This window comes from Hippocampus guttulatus, chromosome 10, assembly GCF_054856545.1.
Source record: "Hippocampus guttulatus isolate MCC_2025c chromosome 10, RoL_Hgut_1.0, whole genome shotgun sequence".
Classification (NCBI taxonomy): Eukaryota; Metazoa; Chordata; class Actinopteri; order Syngnathiformes; family Syngnathidae; genus Hippocampus; species Hippocampus guttulatus.
Window position 1 is genome coordinate 5,385,358 of NC_141270.1, and position 18,220 is coordinate 5,403,577.

The 18,220-nt window shown below is 43.0% G+C and overlaps 2 protein-coding genes across 4 annotated transcripts; both read right to left on the reverse strand.

Moving 5' to 3' along the window:
• Window positions 1-532: 532 nt before the first annotated feature.
• Window positions 533-9,791, reverse strand: wnt8b (wingless-type MMTV integration site family, member 8b). 2 transcript variants are annotated; one of them, XM_086121916.1, is made up of 6 exons: window positions 9,664-9,791; window positions 7,535-7,568; window positions 5,749-5,887; window positions 3,686-3,811; window positions 3,056-3,198; window positions 533-1,235 (listed from the first exon to the last, which is right to left on the reverse strand). In XM_086121916.1, exons 1-6 carry the CDS (start codon window positions 9,732-9,734, stop codon window positions 666-668), a joined length of 1,083 nt encoding a protein of 360 aa, XP_085978042.1. In that variant the 5' UTR covers window positions 9,735-9,791; the 3' UTR covers window positions 533-665. The 2 variants fall into 2 exon arrangements, with proteins under 2 accessions (XP_085978042.1, XP_085978041.1); XM_086121915.1 differs by lacking the exons at window positions 7,535-7,568; window positions 9,664-9,791 and having other exon boundaries at window positions 5,749-6,023.
• Window positions 9,792-12,363: 2,572 nt separating this feature from the next.
• On the reverse strand, window positions 12,364-18,013 carry scdb (stearoyl-CoA desaturase b). Of its 2 annotated transcripts, none has more exons than XM_086122109.1 (6): window positions 17,901-18,013; window positions 17,575-17,810; window positions 15,768-15,898; window positions 15,081-15,286; window positions 14,491-14,723; window positions 12,364-13,189 (listed from the first exon to the last, which is right to left on the reverse strand). In XM_086122109.1, exons 2-6 carry the CDS (start codon window positions 17,774-17,776, stop codon window positions 12,990-12,992), a joined length of 972 nt encoding a protein of 323 aa, XP_085978235.1. In that variant the 5' UTR covers window positions 17,777-17,810; window positions 17,901-18,013; the 3' UTR covers window positions 12,364-12,989. The 2 variants fall into 2 exon arrangements, with proteins under 2 accessions (XP_085978235.1, XP_085978236.1); XM_086122110.1 differs by lacking the exon at window positions 17,901-18,013 and having other exon boundaries at window positions 12,364-12,899; window positions 12,977-13,189; window positions 17,575-17,886.
• Window positions 18,014-18,220: the final 207 nt, after the last annotated feature.

Here is an 18,220-nt window from a genome sequence, read left to right on the forward strand (position 1 = left end):
ACACGATTCACGTTCACACTACGAACGATCGTAACCATTTGAATAATTTTTTGCAAGAGGGGGGAAAAAAAATCAAAAAGATGCAGGACAAGTGTCCGTCGAGGCCTGGAGTTTGACACCTTTGATTTAGTTTTTCAATGAAGCTCAGAGGCTTGTTTTTGGAATGTGGGAGGAAACTGAGTACCTGGAGAAAAGGATTCTGGAGTACCTGGATTCCAACCCTCAACCTCTGAACAATTCCAATTGTTGTTCTCCCCGGGCCTGGGTGGGTTTTCTCCGGGTACTCCGGTTTCCTTCTATGTTCCAAAAACCGTGCATGGCAGCTTGATTGAAGACTAAAAATTGTCCCGAGGTGTGAGTGTGAGCGCGAATGCTTATTTGTCTCTGGGTGCCCTGCGATTGGCTGGCAACCGATTCAGGGTGTGCCCCGCCTACGGCCCGAAAACAGCGGGGATGGGCTCCAGCACCCCCCGCGACCCTTGTGAGGACAACGCGGAGCGGAAAATGGATGGATGGATGGATGCAAAATCTCGGGGGGGGGGGGGGAGCAGTTCTTGGAATATATTTCAAGCAACTGGCTTGAGATTGTCTTTTTTGTTTCTGGAAATGTACAACTCCCCTCCCCCCCACTCCCAAATCTGACCCAAAGTATTCCAAGGGGAGGCTCAGTGCTTCTTGCCGGACTTGAGGGTCTTACGCCGTCCGCCCGCGCTGTCATTCCTCCCCCTAGCGCCTCCTTTCTTCACGCAGAAGAATTTGGTCACCGTCTTCCTGCACTGTTCGCACTTGACCGCGCAGCACCAGTGGAACTTACAGTTGCAGCTCGACACCGTCTCGGCCTTGCGCTCCTCCACGGCCAGGCCGCATTCACCGCACAGCCTCCTGCAGCTGCGCTTCTCCCACTTGCTCAAGTTCTTCCCCTTCTTCAGGCACTCGCGACCCTCGGTGCCCGGCAGACCCAACGTGCGGTTCTCCAAGCAGTAGTCGGGCGAGTCTTCCAGGTGGACCAGCTCCTTGCGAGAGATGGAGCTGAAGGACTCGGCCACCGCCCCCCGGTTGGCCGCGCTGTTGCCGGCCCCGCGGAGCAGGTCGACTTTGAGAGCTCGGTGGTACTTCTCCTTCAGGTAGTTGCCCACCTCCCTGAACTCGGGCAGCTGCAGCCAGCAAGTCTGCGTGGTGCAGCTCCCCGACACCCCGTGGCACTTGCACATCTTCTGCATGGTCCCCTTGACCGCCTGCAGTCGAGATAAACCGCCCGGTGAGCGTTCAATAGGCTGGTGATTTCATCAGGCGTACCTCGGGAAATCATCTACGCTAATTATTATTTTTTTTTTTTAACTCGCACGTAAGCTTCACTTGAGCTCGTTGTGCCCACATTCTCCACTGTAGTATCTGTGACTTGGAATCTATGTGCTGATTAGTGTATCTTTAAATCTTGCAAAAGAGTGAAAAAAAATATCTGCGATATAGAGAGAGCTACTCTGTCCATAATTTCACTGAACTGATCAGAAAATATTATTGACGGCAAATTGTCGCGATCTGCGTTTTTGTTTGGATTTCATTAGATTAGCGTTAGCATTTTTTTCCCCATGTTATGTCTTGTTTCCCAATGTCTTTTTTTTAAAGTTTGGTTTGCTTATTGGGTTTCCTCATCAGACCTGTTCCTTGCGTCTACCAATCAGCTTCCTCCAGCCACTCGGGTGTTGTCCAGGTGGTACGGGTGTGCCTCGTTGTCTCAGTTTGTTTTGTATTCGGGTCCCCGCTTTTTTTGAGACCAGAGGTGCCCAAGTCCGGTCCTCAAGAGCCCATATCCAGCCTCCTCCAACACACATGATCCAACTGATCACGATCCTGATCATTTCATGGAATCGTGCGAGACATCTAAAACAGGCGACTACAGCTGACCTGGGCGTGGCCACCAGATACATCCCAAAGGCTTTATATATTTTTTTCAGTTTACTTTTAAAAAATCCAAACGTATGGCATTGAAAGCCGTGGGTCAGGAAGCTTACTCAATTGGATGTCGTCAATATTTTGTCCAGATTAGAGCGCAACGAGTAGTCACGAGGTACTAAAACTCCATCCCAGACCGACGGGGATGTTCAGTGTCACCTAAATGGGGTCTTTTCAAAAATGAATGGTGTTCTCAAGACGCCGTACTCGAGTAAAACAAAAGCGTGAACTCACAGCCAAAGAAAGAGGTGACCGCCTCCAAGTCCTCGGCTGTGTTTTTGTTGTCGTCTGCGCTTCCTGACTTTAACCAACACAAAACATCTGCCGCTTGAAAAGAAGACGTCCCCCTCTTCCTTATTGTCGATCCAAAAGATTCACATCGAGTCCCCGTTGTACACCCCCCCGCCCCTTCAAGAAACGCCAGTATTTATTTAGCCCGTTCATTATCATCATGTTTTCCGAGAGTGACAAGACCCAATGGAGAGTCCCATTGAGTGGGGATATGAAAAAAAGGATTTTTCTTTTCTTTCTATGCCCATTTTTTTCTGTTACAATGATGCTCCAGGTGCCGTGGGGATCCCGGGGCCCGACGGGGGGGTTGCAAAGGCACCGTCAACAAAGAACACTTCAGCTGCATGCCTGTGGTCCCCTCAGACTACCTCCAGAGCCGGACAAAGACCAACATAAATGTGGGTTCCTTATTGCAAGAATAAAACTAAACACTTATTTTAAAAAAAAGGAAAAAAAACAGGGGTGGGGGAGGGGGGGTAATACAGAAACCCTGCGCAATGTCTGGCTCCCCTGGATCTCCAATTAGGCTTGCATGCCTGCGATTCTCGAGTTGAGGGATTGTCATTCAGGGCCGGTAAATAGGCCCTTCTGGTACAGCGAACACACTGTTATGATCGGGGACGAGTGGCACCTCACTTATAGCCGTGTGAAAGGGGATGCTTGGGTGGCACACTCGCGGAGAAGTGTTTGGGGCGGCGGGGGGGTGGTGGATGGCAACAACTGGAGGGCTCAGAAGGAGTCCCAAAAATATCAACATCTCTATCGCTTGTGTGGAGAACCCAAAAGACATCTAGTGGATGTTGAAGCGTACCTTCCTGCCAGCTTCATTGTTGTGCAGATTCATAGCCGCTCGGGCGTCTTGCCCGGTCTCCAAAGCGTCGACAAACTGCTTGGCGATGACCTCGCCGAAGCCGACATTGTCGCTGCAGCCGCCCCACAGCCAACCGTGACCACCTGGGGGGTGGGGGGGGGGGGGAGAAAATGCATTTACAGGCATGTAAATTAACATACGGTGCGGGCACCCGCAGCGGCTCCTCTTGTTGTATGTTGTCTGTTTAAGAGGGAGGAAATTTCATCTGTGCTGTAACACATTTGACAATAAAGTTGTACTTGACTTGACTTGATATCAAGATCATAGTGTTTGCTATTGTCATTTTTTTTTAATCAATAACAATCAAGACATACCCCACTGAGTTTCCTCTCTGACAGACATGAGTATTTGAATTCTTTTTGGCAGTCATCACAGGAACAAATTCTTGCCAAAAAGAAATTCGAACCCTTTCAGGCACAGCGGGCTACCGCGGTGGACAGCCTCTCATGTGATCAGGTTACAGGTGATCATGATCATGAGAAGCTGTCCACTGTCGTAACCGTTGTCCCTGAAAGGGCTAAAGAAGGCACGACGGATGATATTTTTACCAACTAATCAGAAGTCTCCTACCTCGTTGCCCGTTCCGGCTGTCGTCGCAGCCGCAGTTGTCGAAATCGCCCAGACTGCAGTTCCTGGTCAGTGTGTACATGACACCAGCTGAGCTGATGGCATGCACGAACGCCGTCTCCCGATTGGCTGGCAGAGAGACCCATTTTATCAACATCATGATCAATGAATACTACAGGTCGCCATAATACTGTTTTAAGTTTCTTTTTTTTTTTTTTAGCTAACCTCCATACATTCCAGATTCACCTACAAGAGGTGAAAATCCACCAAATCATGAAACTGTAGTCCAAAAACCTTTTTAACCCCGGCCCACATGTTTTAAATACATCAAAACATATTGAAACAGACTTTTTAAAAACAACGTTCAGTAAATGAAAATTTGAACACTTTACAGAAACATTTCAAGCATAAAATGTAGGAAAATAATGTCGGTCTTGTGGTGCCTTGATGCTGGATATTTGTGTGCCTTTAAGAGGCGGGGCCTGGTGGTGTGGCAACTCTCGGCATAAGGTGTGGTCGACAACAGCTCTTGCGTGGGCGTTTCTGCATTTTGAAGAGCAAAAATCTGCAACTAATTTATGTTTATTATAATTTCCTTTTTTTTTTTTTTAAATCTGAATTTTTACCCCCCTTTGCTTTCCACAGATTTAAAAAAACATGAAAAAGCAGAAGATAAAAATTTGGTGCAAAGTTGGGGTGTAAAAAAAATAACAATAAAAAAATATATCTTGAATGTTGAACAATAACATAATGTGAGCAGAATATTAAAAATGGTCGCTTTCCGTTCCCCCTGAATCAAGCGCCTGGTGAATTTAATTCCTTGCGCATTGCAGCCTGCCTTCTTCCCGATGCTAATTGGCTTTGTGTGTCGCATTCACGACCAGCAGTGATCCAGCGAGACCATTGGATTAGTCTGTTTGTTTTGGCACGTGCAACAAAAGGCAACGCAACAGTCCCATGCTGGGAATGGCGGCGCTGAAAAACTCCTTGAGTCCAATTCAAGGCACTATTTTGTCTTACTAGTGAGGCCAACTTTGGTATACCGAGTCGAGTACCTCTACTTACGAACGTCTCTTCAGATGAAATTTTCAAGCTATGAAACGCCTCAATAGGAAAATATTGCCTCCAGTTATGAAAGAAATTTCACGATATGAAAGGTAAAAATACAGTATGGGTTGCTACTCGGAGCTCCGAGTTTTCTGAACGCAACATACTTATAGCTGCTCTGCCATTGGCTATTACCGAGCATCTTCCTGGCCTCCCATTGGCTAAGAGTGTGTTGATAGGTGTGGATAGATATGTGTCGTTGCAGCGTCCTCGTCATTCGCCCTTCGGGCCTTGAGGTGTTCCGATAGTTTTACGTAAATGTGAATCACCCAAAAAAAAACACAAAGTGATCGCTCACTATGCTGATGTTTGCCTTAGACAATTCCGAAGGATTGTTAAAAGCCGACAAAAGCAAACGTCCTTGGATCAGTTCTTTACAAAACGCCAGGCAAAAACCACTTCTGACAGAGAACATGAACTAAAGAGGGCAAAAAAAGTTTAATAACCATCATTTTAATTGTTTAGTCTGGATTTTTTTTACATTATGCACAGCTCTCATTTATTGTGCAATAATCTAATTGTAACATGTATTTGTTACATATTTTGATGCATTTTTATGATTCATAAAACACTTATGTCTGAATTTTGGAACGGATTAGGGCATTTACATGGAAAACGCGTCTCTACTTACAAACTTTTCTTGTTACGAAATTTCTTCTAGAATCAATTAATTTCATAAGTAGAGGTACCACTGTACTACTAAGGGACATCCAAAAAAAATACCAACAGTTGCTCTACTAGTATATTAATATTGCTCTTCTACCGGGCAGAAATGTCACAAAGCAATGAAAAAAGAAAATTACTAGTGAGACAGTTGTTTTACTTGTGCTCCCTAGTTGCTCTACTAGTGCACCGAATTGCCTTACTAGTAGCATTAACCAGTGAGGGGGAAACTGCACACGACGACTTGTCACAAATGGTAAAATTCAACGTGTCGTTCAAATATTGAGCGCATTTACCGCTGCGCAGGCTGCTGTGTGTGGACAACTGCAGGGCTCTCTCAGGGCAGTTCCAGCGGTCCCATCCAAACTGGTACTTGCACTCCTCGATGCCGCTCTGGGCCCCCGCCGCCACGCTGCTGGAATAGATCAGGTACGCCTGCACGGGAGCCACAACCCGATTGGATGTTGACAGAGATCCAACACAAGAGATTTGTAAGGGGTTTTTACAGTACACTTCTTTGTTGTATGCTCTTATTAGGTGGGAAAGGAGAGCCATAGTCGGCAGTTGTTACTTTTCGGCCATTTATTGGACACCGGGAGAAACATAGTGAGCACACTTGAGCAGAAACTGCTGTCAGCCACGGCTCACGCCCAGACACTCACACAAACTAGGCATGAGGCACCTCACCAAGCTCCGCCTCTTAAATGCACATGAACCTGGGCAGACACAGCAATTTGTTCACGATATTAAAAATATTTTATGCTGGCGATTTTTATTTATTTTTTTATTTTATGTGGGCCTTGAAATACATTCCCAATCTGTGTGTTAATGAGTGTATAAAATAAGTAGAAGTGTAATAAGTACTGTATGTATGTAATGGGAGTTTATTCCTATTCCATTTTTTTGTCACTATAAATCCTAATATTAAATTTTGGGGGCTTGTACCTCGAATTTCCACACATTTTGATGAACTTTTACAACTTTAATGTGTTGATCACACTCCTATTCCAATTTTGTTTCCCGTTTTCAAAATAAAAATCCAAAATACTTATTTGGGGGATTTTTGCTCTGATTTGCACATTCTTTTGACCGATTCAATTTTTCTCATATTTCCTGTTAATTTCTTGACAGATTCAAACCATTCCAACTTTGAAGTGTTTGGCTAATTCATACTTATTTTTTTTCCCCAAAATTTCTAAATAATATCTTACAATTAGCATTTGTGGATTTTTACCTCTAATTTAGATTTTTTTTTCACCTATTCAAACCTTTCCAACTTTAAACTGTTCATTTTATTCTTATTCCCAAAGTGCTCTCAATTCCAAAATAACCATTTAAACTAAGATTTCTACTCATTTATTTATCTTCTGTACTCATTTGTAATTACACCATTCAAAAAAAAAAACTCAACTTTTCATTGACGGGAAAATGGTTCAACTAGTGAAACAGGGCAAGCCCGCCTTGCCGCAAACCTTTGACAAATACGGCTTTCGGGCTTACAAGAGTCAGCAGGCCCATTCAGAAGTTCCGCTGGAAATATATTTTTCTTTTTTAGATTTTTTTTAATCAATTTCTCTAAATGTGATGCGATCGTGGTGGATCAGATATGAAATGCACTGCCCACCACGATGAGCGTGTGAATGATCATACGGCTAATATGTCTCAAGTGGCTTTTTTTTTTTTTTGCTTAGGTGGAGAGTAGCACCACACACACACACACACACACACACACACGGGGGCCCAGGGTCTCACTAATGATGACCACCCACTAAAGCAATAGCTGCCCTTGCCTCTTAACACATTCACCCGTTGCTGCGCACACACACACACACACACACACACACACGCACACACACACACACAGCCTCCCCAATAAGGTCAAGTGTACGCATGCAGGAGGGGAAGGAATGAGGAAGAATATGGCTGCATTAATCCTGCATGGATGCCACACAAAAAGGTGAAGGAGGGAGAAACACACACACACACACACACACACACACACACAGCAAGGAAAAAGCAAAAGCGGGAGCATTTTTTTTTTCCTGGGGATGGGAAGGAGAGATCAAAAGGAAGTTGGCTTACCTTGGGTCCAGTCATCAAGAAATTATTCACTGACCTGGAAACGGAGACAGCTTATTCAACTCCGGGAAGCTCAGTGTCCATAACACATTCCGCTCATTAGCGCATGGGAAACTGTCACACACAACCGATAAGGACGGAAATATCCCATAATAGTCACTTTGCTGATGCTATTTCTATACATGAGTGACAGGTCAGTTACATCCATCAGGAAACGAACGGGAGGCTGCGGGAAATCATTTCAAGTCATTTGGAGTGAGGAAAGGTGACGTTGGTTAACTGCGAATGACAAACAACGAGCAGACTGTGATAGTAACTCCAATTTCTCTGGCGGTATCGTCGATATCAATACGGCGGTGCCCTGACATACTAGTTTAATTTACTCCGCGACCATGTCAGTAATTGAAGCACTTATATCTCAAGTCATCTTCCCCCTATGAAATGAATGGGAATGTTCTTAATTCGTTCCAACACAGCACTACAACTACATTTTAATCAGGAAAATAACACTCTATAATATTCTACTTCACAAAAAGAGAGTAATAACAGCATCATGATTTATTACTTTAATTCGATGAACATATGGTACACACATGCATACACACAGAACAAATATTCTATTAATATATGTACACAACCTGCTATGTCAAAATCTTTTAATTTTTTTTCACGCATCTATACGACGGCTCAGTCCATACGTGTGAGTTATTTCAACCATTATTGTTTATTATTATGAATAAATAAATCACAATTGTTATTTATTGAAAAATCTGAAGTGTTGAAAACGGTTACCCATGATTGAACAAACAGTATGATTTTTTTTTTTTTGCTGTTCTGTTTTGCTTGGGGTCTCCTGACATCAGCAAATTACTGTATGTTTTAGCATAAAGGATTTGTAGTTTGGATTAATTTGAGATTTTTTTTTGTTTCACTTTTTAGAAAAAAAATTATTTGTTTTATTCCTTTTTTTATTTATAATTGTTTTGATGTTTTTCTCTCTTTTTATCTATAACTGATTCAAACAACAAACAGAAAAAGTGGTTAAGATTGCACGACTGTCTGTGTCTTATGTGTTGTGTTGTATCATTTTGTCATTTTATGTTAACTGTTCTGTTGATGGCGGCGCGGGCACCCACAGCGGCTCCTCTCTCTCCTGCGGTTGAGAGGAAAGAAATTTCATCTGTGCTGTATGTTGCACATAGAGCACATTTGACAATAAAGTTGACTTGACTTGATGTTATTTCTGGTTTTCTTTAATATTATCTAAAATGTAATCTGGTTGTGCTCCTCTCTTTTGTATCTTTTGTAAATTTTACTTACCGTACTTCTTACTTGTATCTTACTCGCTTCCTGATGAATGTACTTATTGTACATCCTTATTTGTTAACTTATTTACTTACTGACTTTCTCTTATATACTTATGATTTTGTTTTTTTATGTATAGTTATTGTTACCTAATTCCTTACTCGGTAACTTTTTGTTTGCTTACCTACTTACCTATGATTTGCTTCTATACTTATAAGCTTTCTTATACTTATTTGCATACTGATGTCTTTACTTAATTTGAAAACATACTTTTTTAATGTAATTATTTTCTTCCCTATCCTACCCGTTGACTTATAGACGTATTTGCTTACTTGATCATCTGCGTACTTACCTACTCACTTACAAAATTTGAAAAAAAAATTTTAACGTAGGCACTTGTGCTCTTCACTTTTTGCAATTGATCATGTGACCCTTGTGAGGATAAGCGGTTCAGATAACGGGTGGGTGAAGGGATGGATGGATGGATATATTTCATGTATTCTAAGTTTGAAATGATACTTTTCCAAAAATGTAATTGGAATGTGTAGAACAAATCGAGAATATTTCATTTCATGCAATGCTCTCATTAACACAATTTTCTTTATGATTTTATCAATTATCTTGTCAGTTCGTTTGACCCAAACATTATAAACAACAAAACCGGATCATTTAGCAGTTGCTCTCCATCAACACTCTTACAACATGATTCTCTGCTAATTTTTAAGAACCCCGCCCCTACTTTCGACCGCTCGCTCCAAAATGAAATGCATGCACCATGATGCAAAAAACGTCCATGCATCAGAAGAAGTAAGGCGGACTGCACTCACCAGCAGCAGTAGGACCTCATTTGCGCCAGCAGGATGAAAATGTAGAAGCGAACCTCCCAATGCACGAACATGCTGACAGGTGACGAAGGAGATGGAGACTGGAAGAGCTTCTCCTGCAAAACTGGACGAGAAAGAGGAAGAGGAGGATGAGGAGGGGGCGCTCTGAAATGGAGCCGCTCTCTTCCTCAACAAGAGATTATCTGCTTAATTAAAGATTGCCCCCCCCCGACCTCCTCCCCCCTTCTTTTTACCCTCGCGGCCAATCCCAAGAGTCGCGGTGGTGGTGGCGGTGAGAGGAGACCCGAGATGATCAAAAAGGGGCAGCCCGGGCCTCGAGGGACGATCTACTTCGTCTGCGACTAAAAGGAAAAAGTGCAACATTTAAATACAAAACAAAATCAAAAAACAACAAAAACTTCGAAGCGGTTGTCAGGGGGGGGGGGGGGTTTAGGGACGTACATGTTGGGTTGATAAAACACAAAATGTGTTTGTGATTCAATCAGTAATGGCGTCGTTGCGTCAAAGTATCACAGTATTCAAGTTGGGGGGGGGGGGTTCGTTTTTGTCTAATATTTGCACGCTGTTCAGAGAGTCGTCGTGCATGTGATAAATTGGAAAATAGAAAAAAATAATAATACAGCCGATCATCGGTTTACGACGGAGCTCCGATACTGGAAGATTATTTCTTGATGTAAGAAGCGTTGGGGGGTTTTTTTCGGGATGCTATTTTTACGTTTTTAAAACGGTCAATAATTTGTTTTTTTTTATGTTAAATGTCATTGTCAAAATTAAAATATTTTTTCTGCTGGTAAAATGACTTAATCACTTGCATTGTGTCCTCGGTTCAGAACAATTAAGCTAAACTTGATTTATTTCTTTATTTTAAAAACATGAAGAGCATTAAAATCGTATCAAATAAGTTTTGATATTTGGGGGGAAAAATCAATTTCGAGGATTAAAATGTTTTATATTCTGGTACTTATTAGCCACAGTGTCCCCATTTTAAGGCTATCAGGAGACTTAAACTTGATCCTTTAACAAATCTTGTTTTTAAAGAAATGTTTGTTCATATCGTTTATTTATTTATTTATTAACATTTGTCCATCCGCAGAATTATTTTTATGTTTTATATTTAGGTTGCAATTTAGCCGGTCGTCCTCGATTTACGACAGAAATCAGTTCATACGGCGGCAAAGTAAACCGCGTTTGTGTGCAAATCGGAACGCGTACCACAGACAACGAAGTCAAGACAGAATAACAGAAGGAAGACAATCACTTTTAGGCCATATAATTATTTTAAGAGATCAAATGGGCGGCCGAGGGGGCGTGTTCAAAAAGAAAAATCACCGTATTCGTAACCTCGAATCGACGTACGTCGCGACGGTCGTGGTCTGTCAGTCAGCATCGACATTTCACATTTGCATCCCAAAGAGGGGCCAATTCATGTGCCCAAATAAATCCCGCCATGCATGCAGGTCTCTCTCCGTGGAAATACAACCTTCTTGTGTGCAAATTAGGATTAGGACAAAATACTTTCAAAGGATGTTTTTGGATTAAGATACAAAGACGAATGCTTAAAAGAAGGGATTCATCCTAATCTCCGCGTGTGCGTGCGTGCGCGCGCGCGTGTGTCCAAAATGTATTGCATAAGAAGACGTCAGAAGATGGCCACTTCATTAGGTACACCCGAGTGCATAGAAATATTAGAAAGATCTTTCTTGGAATCTTATTACTGATTTACTTTATTTACGATAGATTTATCACTACTTGAGGGTTTTGTTTCGTTTGTTTTTTACCCTGGGGGAATTCCAAAATCGGAGGACAAATTGGAGGCACCAACGTTTGTTGTTTTTTTTGGACAGTTTTATTTTGTATTTTGTTGTGTCCAAGAAAGGCATTAAGTAAATCATCACATAATTTGATTCGCCCATCTTAACCATTAAACTTTTTCATTTGATATTTTATTTGACACGTGCTATTTTTGGCCGAACATTGCAGGAATCTATTCCGGAATATACCCTTGACAAGTATATAAGTACACATTTGGGTGGGGAGGGGGGGGTAGTAATTTATGGCAACAAATTACTATTTTGTGCTGCATTCTTTCTTTATTTTCTCTGAGGACGGCATTACAGTGTTTGTCCCAATACATTGAGGTTTTTCCCGATAAAAAGCGCAATTTGTCCAGTAGAGGGCACTGTCGCTCAAGGCTCCATTGGCTTCCTATACATTTCCCCGCCTCCTTTTGTCACTGTCTCTCTCATTCCACCGTGTTGAAAAACGACGCGTTCAGTTGGCAGTTGCTTTGACGACCAATGGTGACACACTGGCTGCACCGCGGCCAACTGTTAAATGAGGAATGTCCAACAACCGAGACGGCGTGCGGCGCTATCTGAAAAATGCCCAGTGAGATCATGACGCATGTGTGCACAATTCTTTTTTGCGTGTGCGTGCGACAAACAGTTGGCCCGATGACAATCGCAAGGTTGAGGACGGGACACTCAATTAACGTACAAGATGTCCCACAAAAACGTACTGCAAGGCTGAAAGGAGAAGAGGGGGGGGGGGGGGGGGGAAGCACTGCACGCGTGTGTAAGTGTAGTACGACTCATATGATAAGGTGATTATACTTTTTTTTTTTAAATATAATTTCATCTAAAGGGTAATCCTAGCATTCCAAATGTAAGGTAACAAAATTTCTTAGGTCTGAAATTATGTTTATTATAACAGACATTCATTGAAAATTTCTGCCATTTTTTTTAAATCAGTTAACCCTTTCAAAAAGAGTCATGTCCAAATCCATGTAAGAAAGCAATGATGATACAACATTCTATTTGGATGATTTGTGCTTTTGGTTATATTAGTAGATCACCTTTGTAAAACATGACCCCCCCCCCCTCCCCCAAACACGTGACTCCGAGACGTTTTGCCACAGTGCATTTCTGACTGACAGTCTTATCTGAGGGCAAGCAATTATCTGCAAATCAAAAATAACAGCATAAACATATAAGGGAAAGGTTCCCGTGCGTGCGTGTGCAGAAAAACCCATCGACTCCCCGGCCTCCAACCACAATGCGCACATTGTGTTTCATTCTCCCAAAAGACGACAAACGTGAAGCGAGTTGGTTCAGATGACTTTTTTACAATAGACAAGCATGTCGGAATTGAGAGGCGTGCGACTTCACTGTTGTGGTACCACAACAATGCACTGAATGACCAGATACTCGAAACGCGACCTGTTAGAAAAGTGATCAGAGTAAGTCAGTACCATGCAGTGTCTCCTAATAATCATCATCATCAAAATAATGCATACTCGACGTTGCGGCTCAGCCACTTTTAACGCTGCCGTCGCCCGTCCGCTGCACGCGGGCCGCTATCATCTCCTTTGACGCCGACCGGCGCTCGCAGGCCAGGCGCAGGAAGCACATGAGGTCGATGAAGGCGGTGGTGAGGTTGAGCCTGCAGCCGAATTCGCTGGTGGCGTAGTCGAAGGGGAACGTGTGGTGGTAGTTGTGGAAGCCTTCGCCTGGCAAAGGGACAGAGAGAGAGTCAAGAACGCCGACTCGGTGTGGAAGACGTTCACAACAAGCAGTACAGTACAGTCTTTCACTGTGATGTATATGTAGGAATACAAACGATGGAGCAACACATATAGACAGACAAAACAGTACATGTGTCTCAATGAGACAGAAAAATGAAATGAAAAACAGCAGAGGGAATAATAAATCTTGTTTTTGCCCCTTTGCACATAAAGAAAAAAAATTGAAATGACTTTTACTTATTCTGCGGATCACTGTCGAATCGTAATTAAATATTTCATCCTTATTTAATAGCCTCGATGTAATAAGCTGTTAAAATATATTAGTAAAAATTCATTCTTTTGTTTAAGTTGTTCTATAACGGAACATTCTTCACTACTATACTACTTTCCGTCACTTTAGGTTAAATTATTGGCATTGTACTCGATGCCGTTCAATCGAGGTCTTTTTTTTTTTTTAACAGTTCTTAGTCAGGCAAAACGGGGTAACACTTTGCTCATGGAACGGAGTGGGATGCTCAGAACAAGACAATATTTTCACCGCCACCACGAAACAGGTGTTCAGCCTTGGTAGTAAGCGTCAGTCGAGTTTGCTTGGAAGCCAGAACAAAATTGAAACAAGTGTATACATTTGTAGACACATAAATAATGTGATCATTGGAAATTTGACTTCCATTTGCTACTAAATAGCTTTAGGAAAAGCAGATTGTGTAAAGCCTTCAAAAAACAAACAAAAAAAAACGTGGATATTATTGTAAAACACAAAGTTTGTGTGCGACAGTCGAAACCATTTTGAGTACGTACAGTAATTCTTCACAGGGGACAAAGAATATACTCAACTCAACTGTATTTATAGAGCACTTTCAAACAGCCATCGCTGCAAACAAAGTGCTGTACATGGAGCAACTAACATACAATACAGTATATGTTACTCCATTGTTTGCGTTCAAATCTCGGTACCTTGAAGGGTTAAACCACCGCAACACTGATGCTATTCGTTAGCTTGTTGACGGCGTTCTGCATTGTTCGTTAGCATGAAACTAAACCAACTTATCTCAAAGCTACACGTGGTTGGGTTATTCTCTTTGTTTGATGTTTAGTTTGACAGTGGGGGTGGCAATAAAGACCTTGAAGCCTCTTTTTGTTTTTCCAAATGTTCACAATTTGCCAGTCAAAGAAAAAAAATAAAAATAAAAAAAATCATAAATGGCTAATTGACACCTTGTAGCTTTGAAAGACTCATATCTCGAGCGACGGCGGTATGCGAATGTCGCCAAGAGCTTTCCCACCTATGGCACTGAAGGCGACGATCCTGTTTTCCCTGGGGTTGATGGTGTGGTCGTACGGCCTGTTGCCCCACATGTGCGCGGCGCTGTTGACCAGCCAGGTGGCGTTGAGCCCAACGGTGTACCTCAGCAACACGGGCAGGAAGTAGCCCACCAGGAGGGACTCGCCCCAGAAGTACCAGGGCACCAACATGGGCACCAGGAAGCACAGGATCAACACGGAGAGTTTGTAGTGCCTGAAATCAATCAATCAATCGATCGACATCACGGCGCGGCGCCATCACGCAGCAAATCTGACGTTCATATCCAAACACGACCGGTACAAGAGTGTGAGAGCGATAACACCAAATTGAACACCGCTGCTCTCTGAGAATGAGCAGTGGCTAATTGTGTCCAAGTTTGACGTTTTCACATCGGGGTGTAGTCGCTTTTGTTGCCTGTGGATTAGATGTTAATGGCCTTGCGCATACGATATTTATGGCACAAGTGAGTGATGATGAATATTTTTTTATAGCTGCTTTTGCTCCAAACTAATACGCTCGGATTATAATTTTGTTTTTTGTTTTTAAACGACCAGACTAAGTTCTCTTTACCGTCTTTGGAACATGACCACTTTATCGGCTTTCAGGTCAGACAGTTCCACTTTTCGGCCCTTCTCCGTGACGTCGGGGTGCTTGCGAACCAGCAGCCAGCCAACGTGGGCGAAGAAGAAGCCCCGTTTTGCGTTGTGCGGGTCAGCGTCCGTCTCCGAATATTTGTGATGGACGCGGTGGTCCCTCGCCCACTCGTAAATGTCGTTCTGCGTGCGAAAACAGAAAGCCAGAGCAACAGATGGGTTTCATGATTTAGAATGAGCGTGACATCGATTCAAATTTATGTTAGGACAAATTTGGCTCCGGTAGCGTTGACGGAACGGGAAACCCATTTTCTTGGATGATTCATAAAAATAAGGAAGGCAGAGGCGAAAAAACCCCCAAAAACCAACTACCGGTAGTAGAACGTATGGGTTTGAGAAAAACCACATTTGAATGTTTAAATATACAATGTTTGATTTTTTTTAGTTTTATGGGTCACATTTAGGTAGATTAAGTCCAGTAAGTCCTCACTGAGGGTCCAGGTACCAAAGGCTCCAACCATCATTGCTGTTGGCTGTGCTTACGACCGTGATATGTTAAATTCAGACACATTTCATGAACACGCATGTGTTTATGACATTAAGGCCGTTTCTTTGCCACCATCTCCTTGCCGTCGCGCCTTCACTGTGTCAGCGAGTTTTGTACCTGGAAGGCCATTGAGTTCGCAAGAGCCAGGAAGACCCTGAGGGCCGGCGAAGCCTTGTAGGATCTGTGGCTCCATAACCTGTGCGCACCCGCCGTCACGCCCAGGGCACTGAAGAAGAAGCACGCGGCAGCTGGCGGAAAGAGAAATGACAAAGTCTCACTGTTGGACAGAGATTGGGACTGGCTATGAGGTCAGGTGTGCAGTTTGTTGTTTTCTGGGCGCAAGCATTCAGGGCCCCATCTGGCAGCCAAAGACGAATTGTGTTGTGGTGCCACGAGGTCCACAATGGAATGTCTATGGGAGTGCTGATTGTGCTTTGTCTTCCGCTGTGAAATAATGTGCAAAGACAAGGGGGAGGAGGGCGGTGGGGAGGCGGTGGTAGCAGACTGGCGACAAAGTGAGGACTGTTCTGGAATTTGCGAAATGCACCGATTCGTCTGCTGTCGAGGCCGCAAATTCCAATGGTGCCATCTTAAAAAAAAAAAAAAGATTCGGAAAAATGGGAACAATTTTCGGCAGTGAATGCATTCCGCTCCCCCCCCCCCTCCATATATCTCATATTTTGAAAAACGGTGCTGTACTGTACAAAATATAATAAAACATAACAAACGAGAATGTCAATATGTAAGCTAGTTTCGGAAAGTTTATGTCCTGTGCGTACTGTAGTATTCGTGTGTTGGTTGTATGCTTTTAAATAGTGTTTTGTTTTTTTGTGAGTGTCATCAAAGAACTGGAGTCACAAAGTGTCTGAGCATGAGTTGTGGCCCACAGGAACTCCTTGCGAGTGTTTTCATTTTCTTCTTGAACAAAAATTGCAAGCAAAAAAAGTATTTAAAAAAAACTGCAAACCGCAGTATCTGTGTGTTAGATGCATGCCTTTAAGAGGTGGGATCTGGTGGGAGTATGTGCGCGAGTGTCTGGCCCTGAGCTGTGGCCGACGGCAGCACCTGTAAATATACTTGTATTTACAATGCGTATGAATAAGTTTAAAGTGTGTTTTACTATGTACGCTGTCGTTACCAAATGACCCTATGATTGGTGCCCTTGCACCCCAGTCCTGTAGGTGGCGGTAATGTGCTTGATAAATTGGTTTCCATCGACCAAATAAATGAAGCAAAAGAAAGAATGCCCTCGAATTTCTTCCATGATAAGAAATATATAATGTATATTTTTAAATAATACATCCTGGATACTGCCCCAAAAAACGGCTGGGATAGGCTCCAGAACGCCCGCAACCCTTGTGAGGATAAGCAGCTCTGATAATGGGTGAGAACACAATCAAATACATAGTTGCATCCTCGGCAGATGTCAGGAAAAAAAGACAAATGATATTCACTAGACTATATTAACAGTTATGGTTGGGAAGGGGGGGAAATTTTCCCATGAACGGATACTTTTTGGAAAGATCAAATTGAATGTTTTGCAGTAGTCTGCTAATTGAAATAAACGAGAATGAAATTCTCAGCCATTAAAACAAAAACTATTATAATAAAGAACATTGTATCAAACACTAACAGCACAAAAAAACACTTTGTTTTTCAAACTAATAAAAAGCTTTAAAATGGCATTTTTGTTCTTTGATAACATCAATGTTGCATCAAGTAGAGTTAGTTGTGCACAATAAGGACACTGGAGGCTACAAATCAATTAAGTTAATTAATTGCTTGAAAACAGACTTTCAAAAAATACGTCATCAATCATTTAGAAGCATCACTTTTTTTTCTGATCATAACCGTGTGTGGCCGCGTTGAGGTTAGGGCAACATTTTGAATATTGTAACTTAAGCAATGTCGTCGTGTTACTTACTCCAGGCGAGCGTGAGTGCACAAGCGGTCGGGACGAGGCAGACTCCGTAGAGAGCGCCGGCATGCAGCATAACCATGAGCCAGATGTTCCTCCACACCAAAGTCCTGACGGGGCCGGGACCTCCTTTCTCCGCGTAGGTGTCAGCAAACACATCCTCCGTCGAACTGCCAGTGCTCTTGCCATGAGGGCTGCTCTCGGGCATTTCCGCAAACGACGGTTGAGGAAAGCACCCGCACCTACAGAGAGAGATCAAAAGAAAGTTTGGATTTACATTCGCTTGCAGGAAGAGTTGGGCTCAGTGCGCGCGCTCGCGCGTATGTGCTCACCGTGCAGAGATGCAGTTGAGTTAAGAGTGGAAATGACGCGTGTCAATGAATGAAGTCCTCCTTATTATGCGGTTTGTGTGTGCGCGCGTGCGCGTGCTGCGAATGCCTATTGGCTTATTGCTTAACTGATGTTAACCGCGTGTGCGACTCTGCATTCGATTTAAAACTGTTAACAAGACGTTTGCGTGTTGATCTTAAACGCCAAAATGTGTGGCGTATTTTTTTTTTGTAGTGTCGAAAGTTCAAATAAAAATACATTTTTAAAAAATGAATGGCTGAAGTCTGGCTCCCCCTGCTGTCTGTCAGCGAGTCGAGGGTTG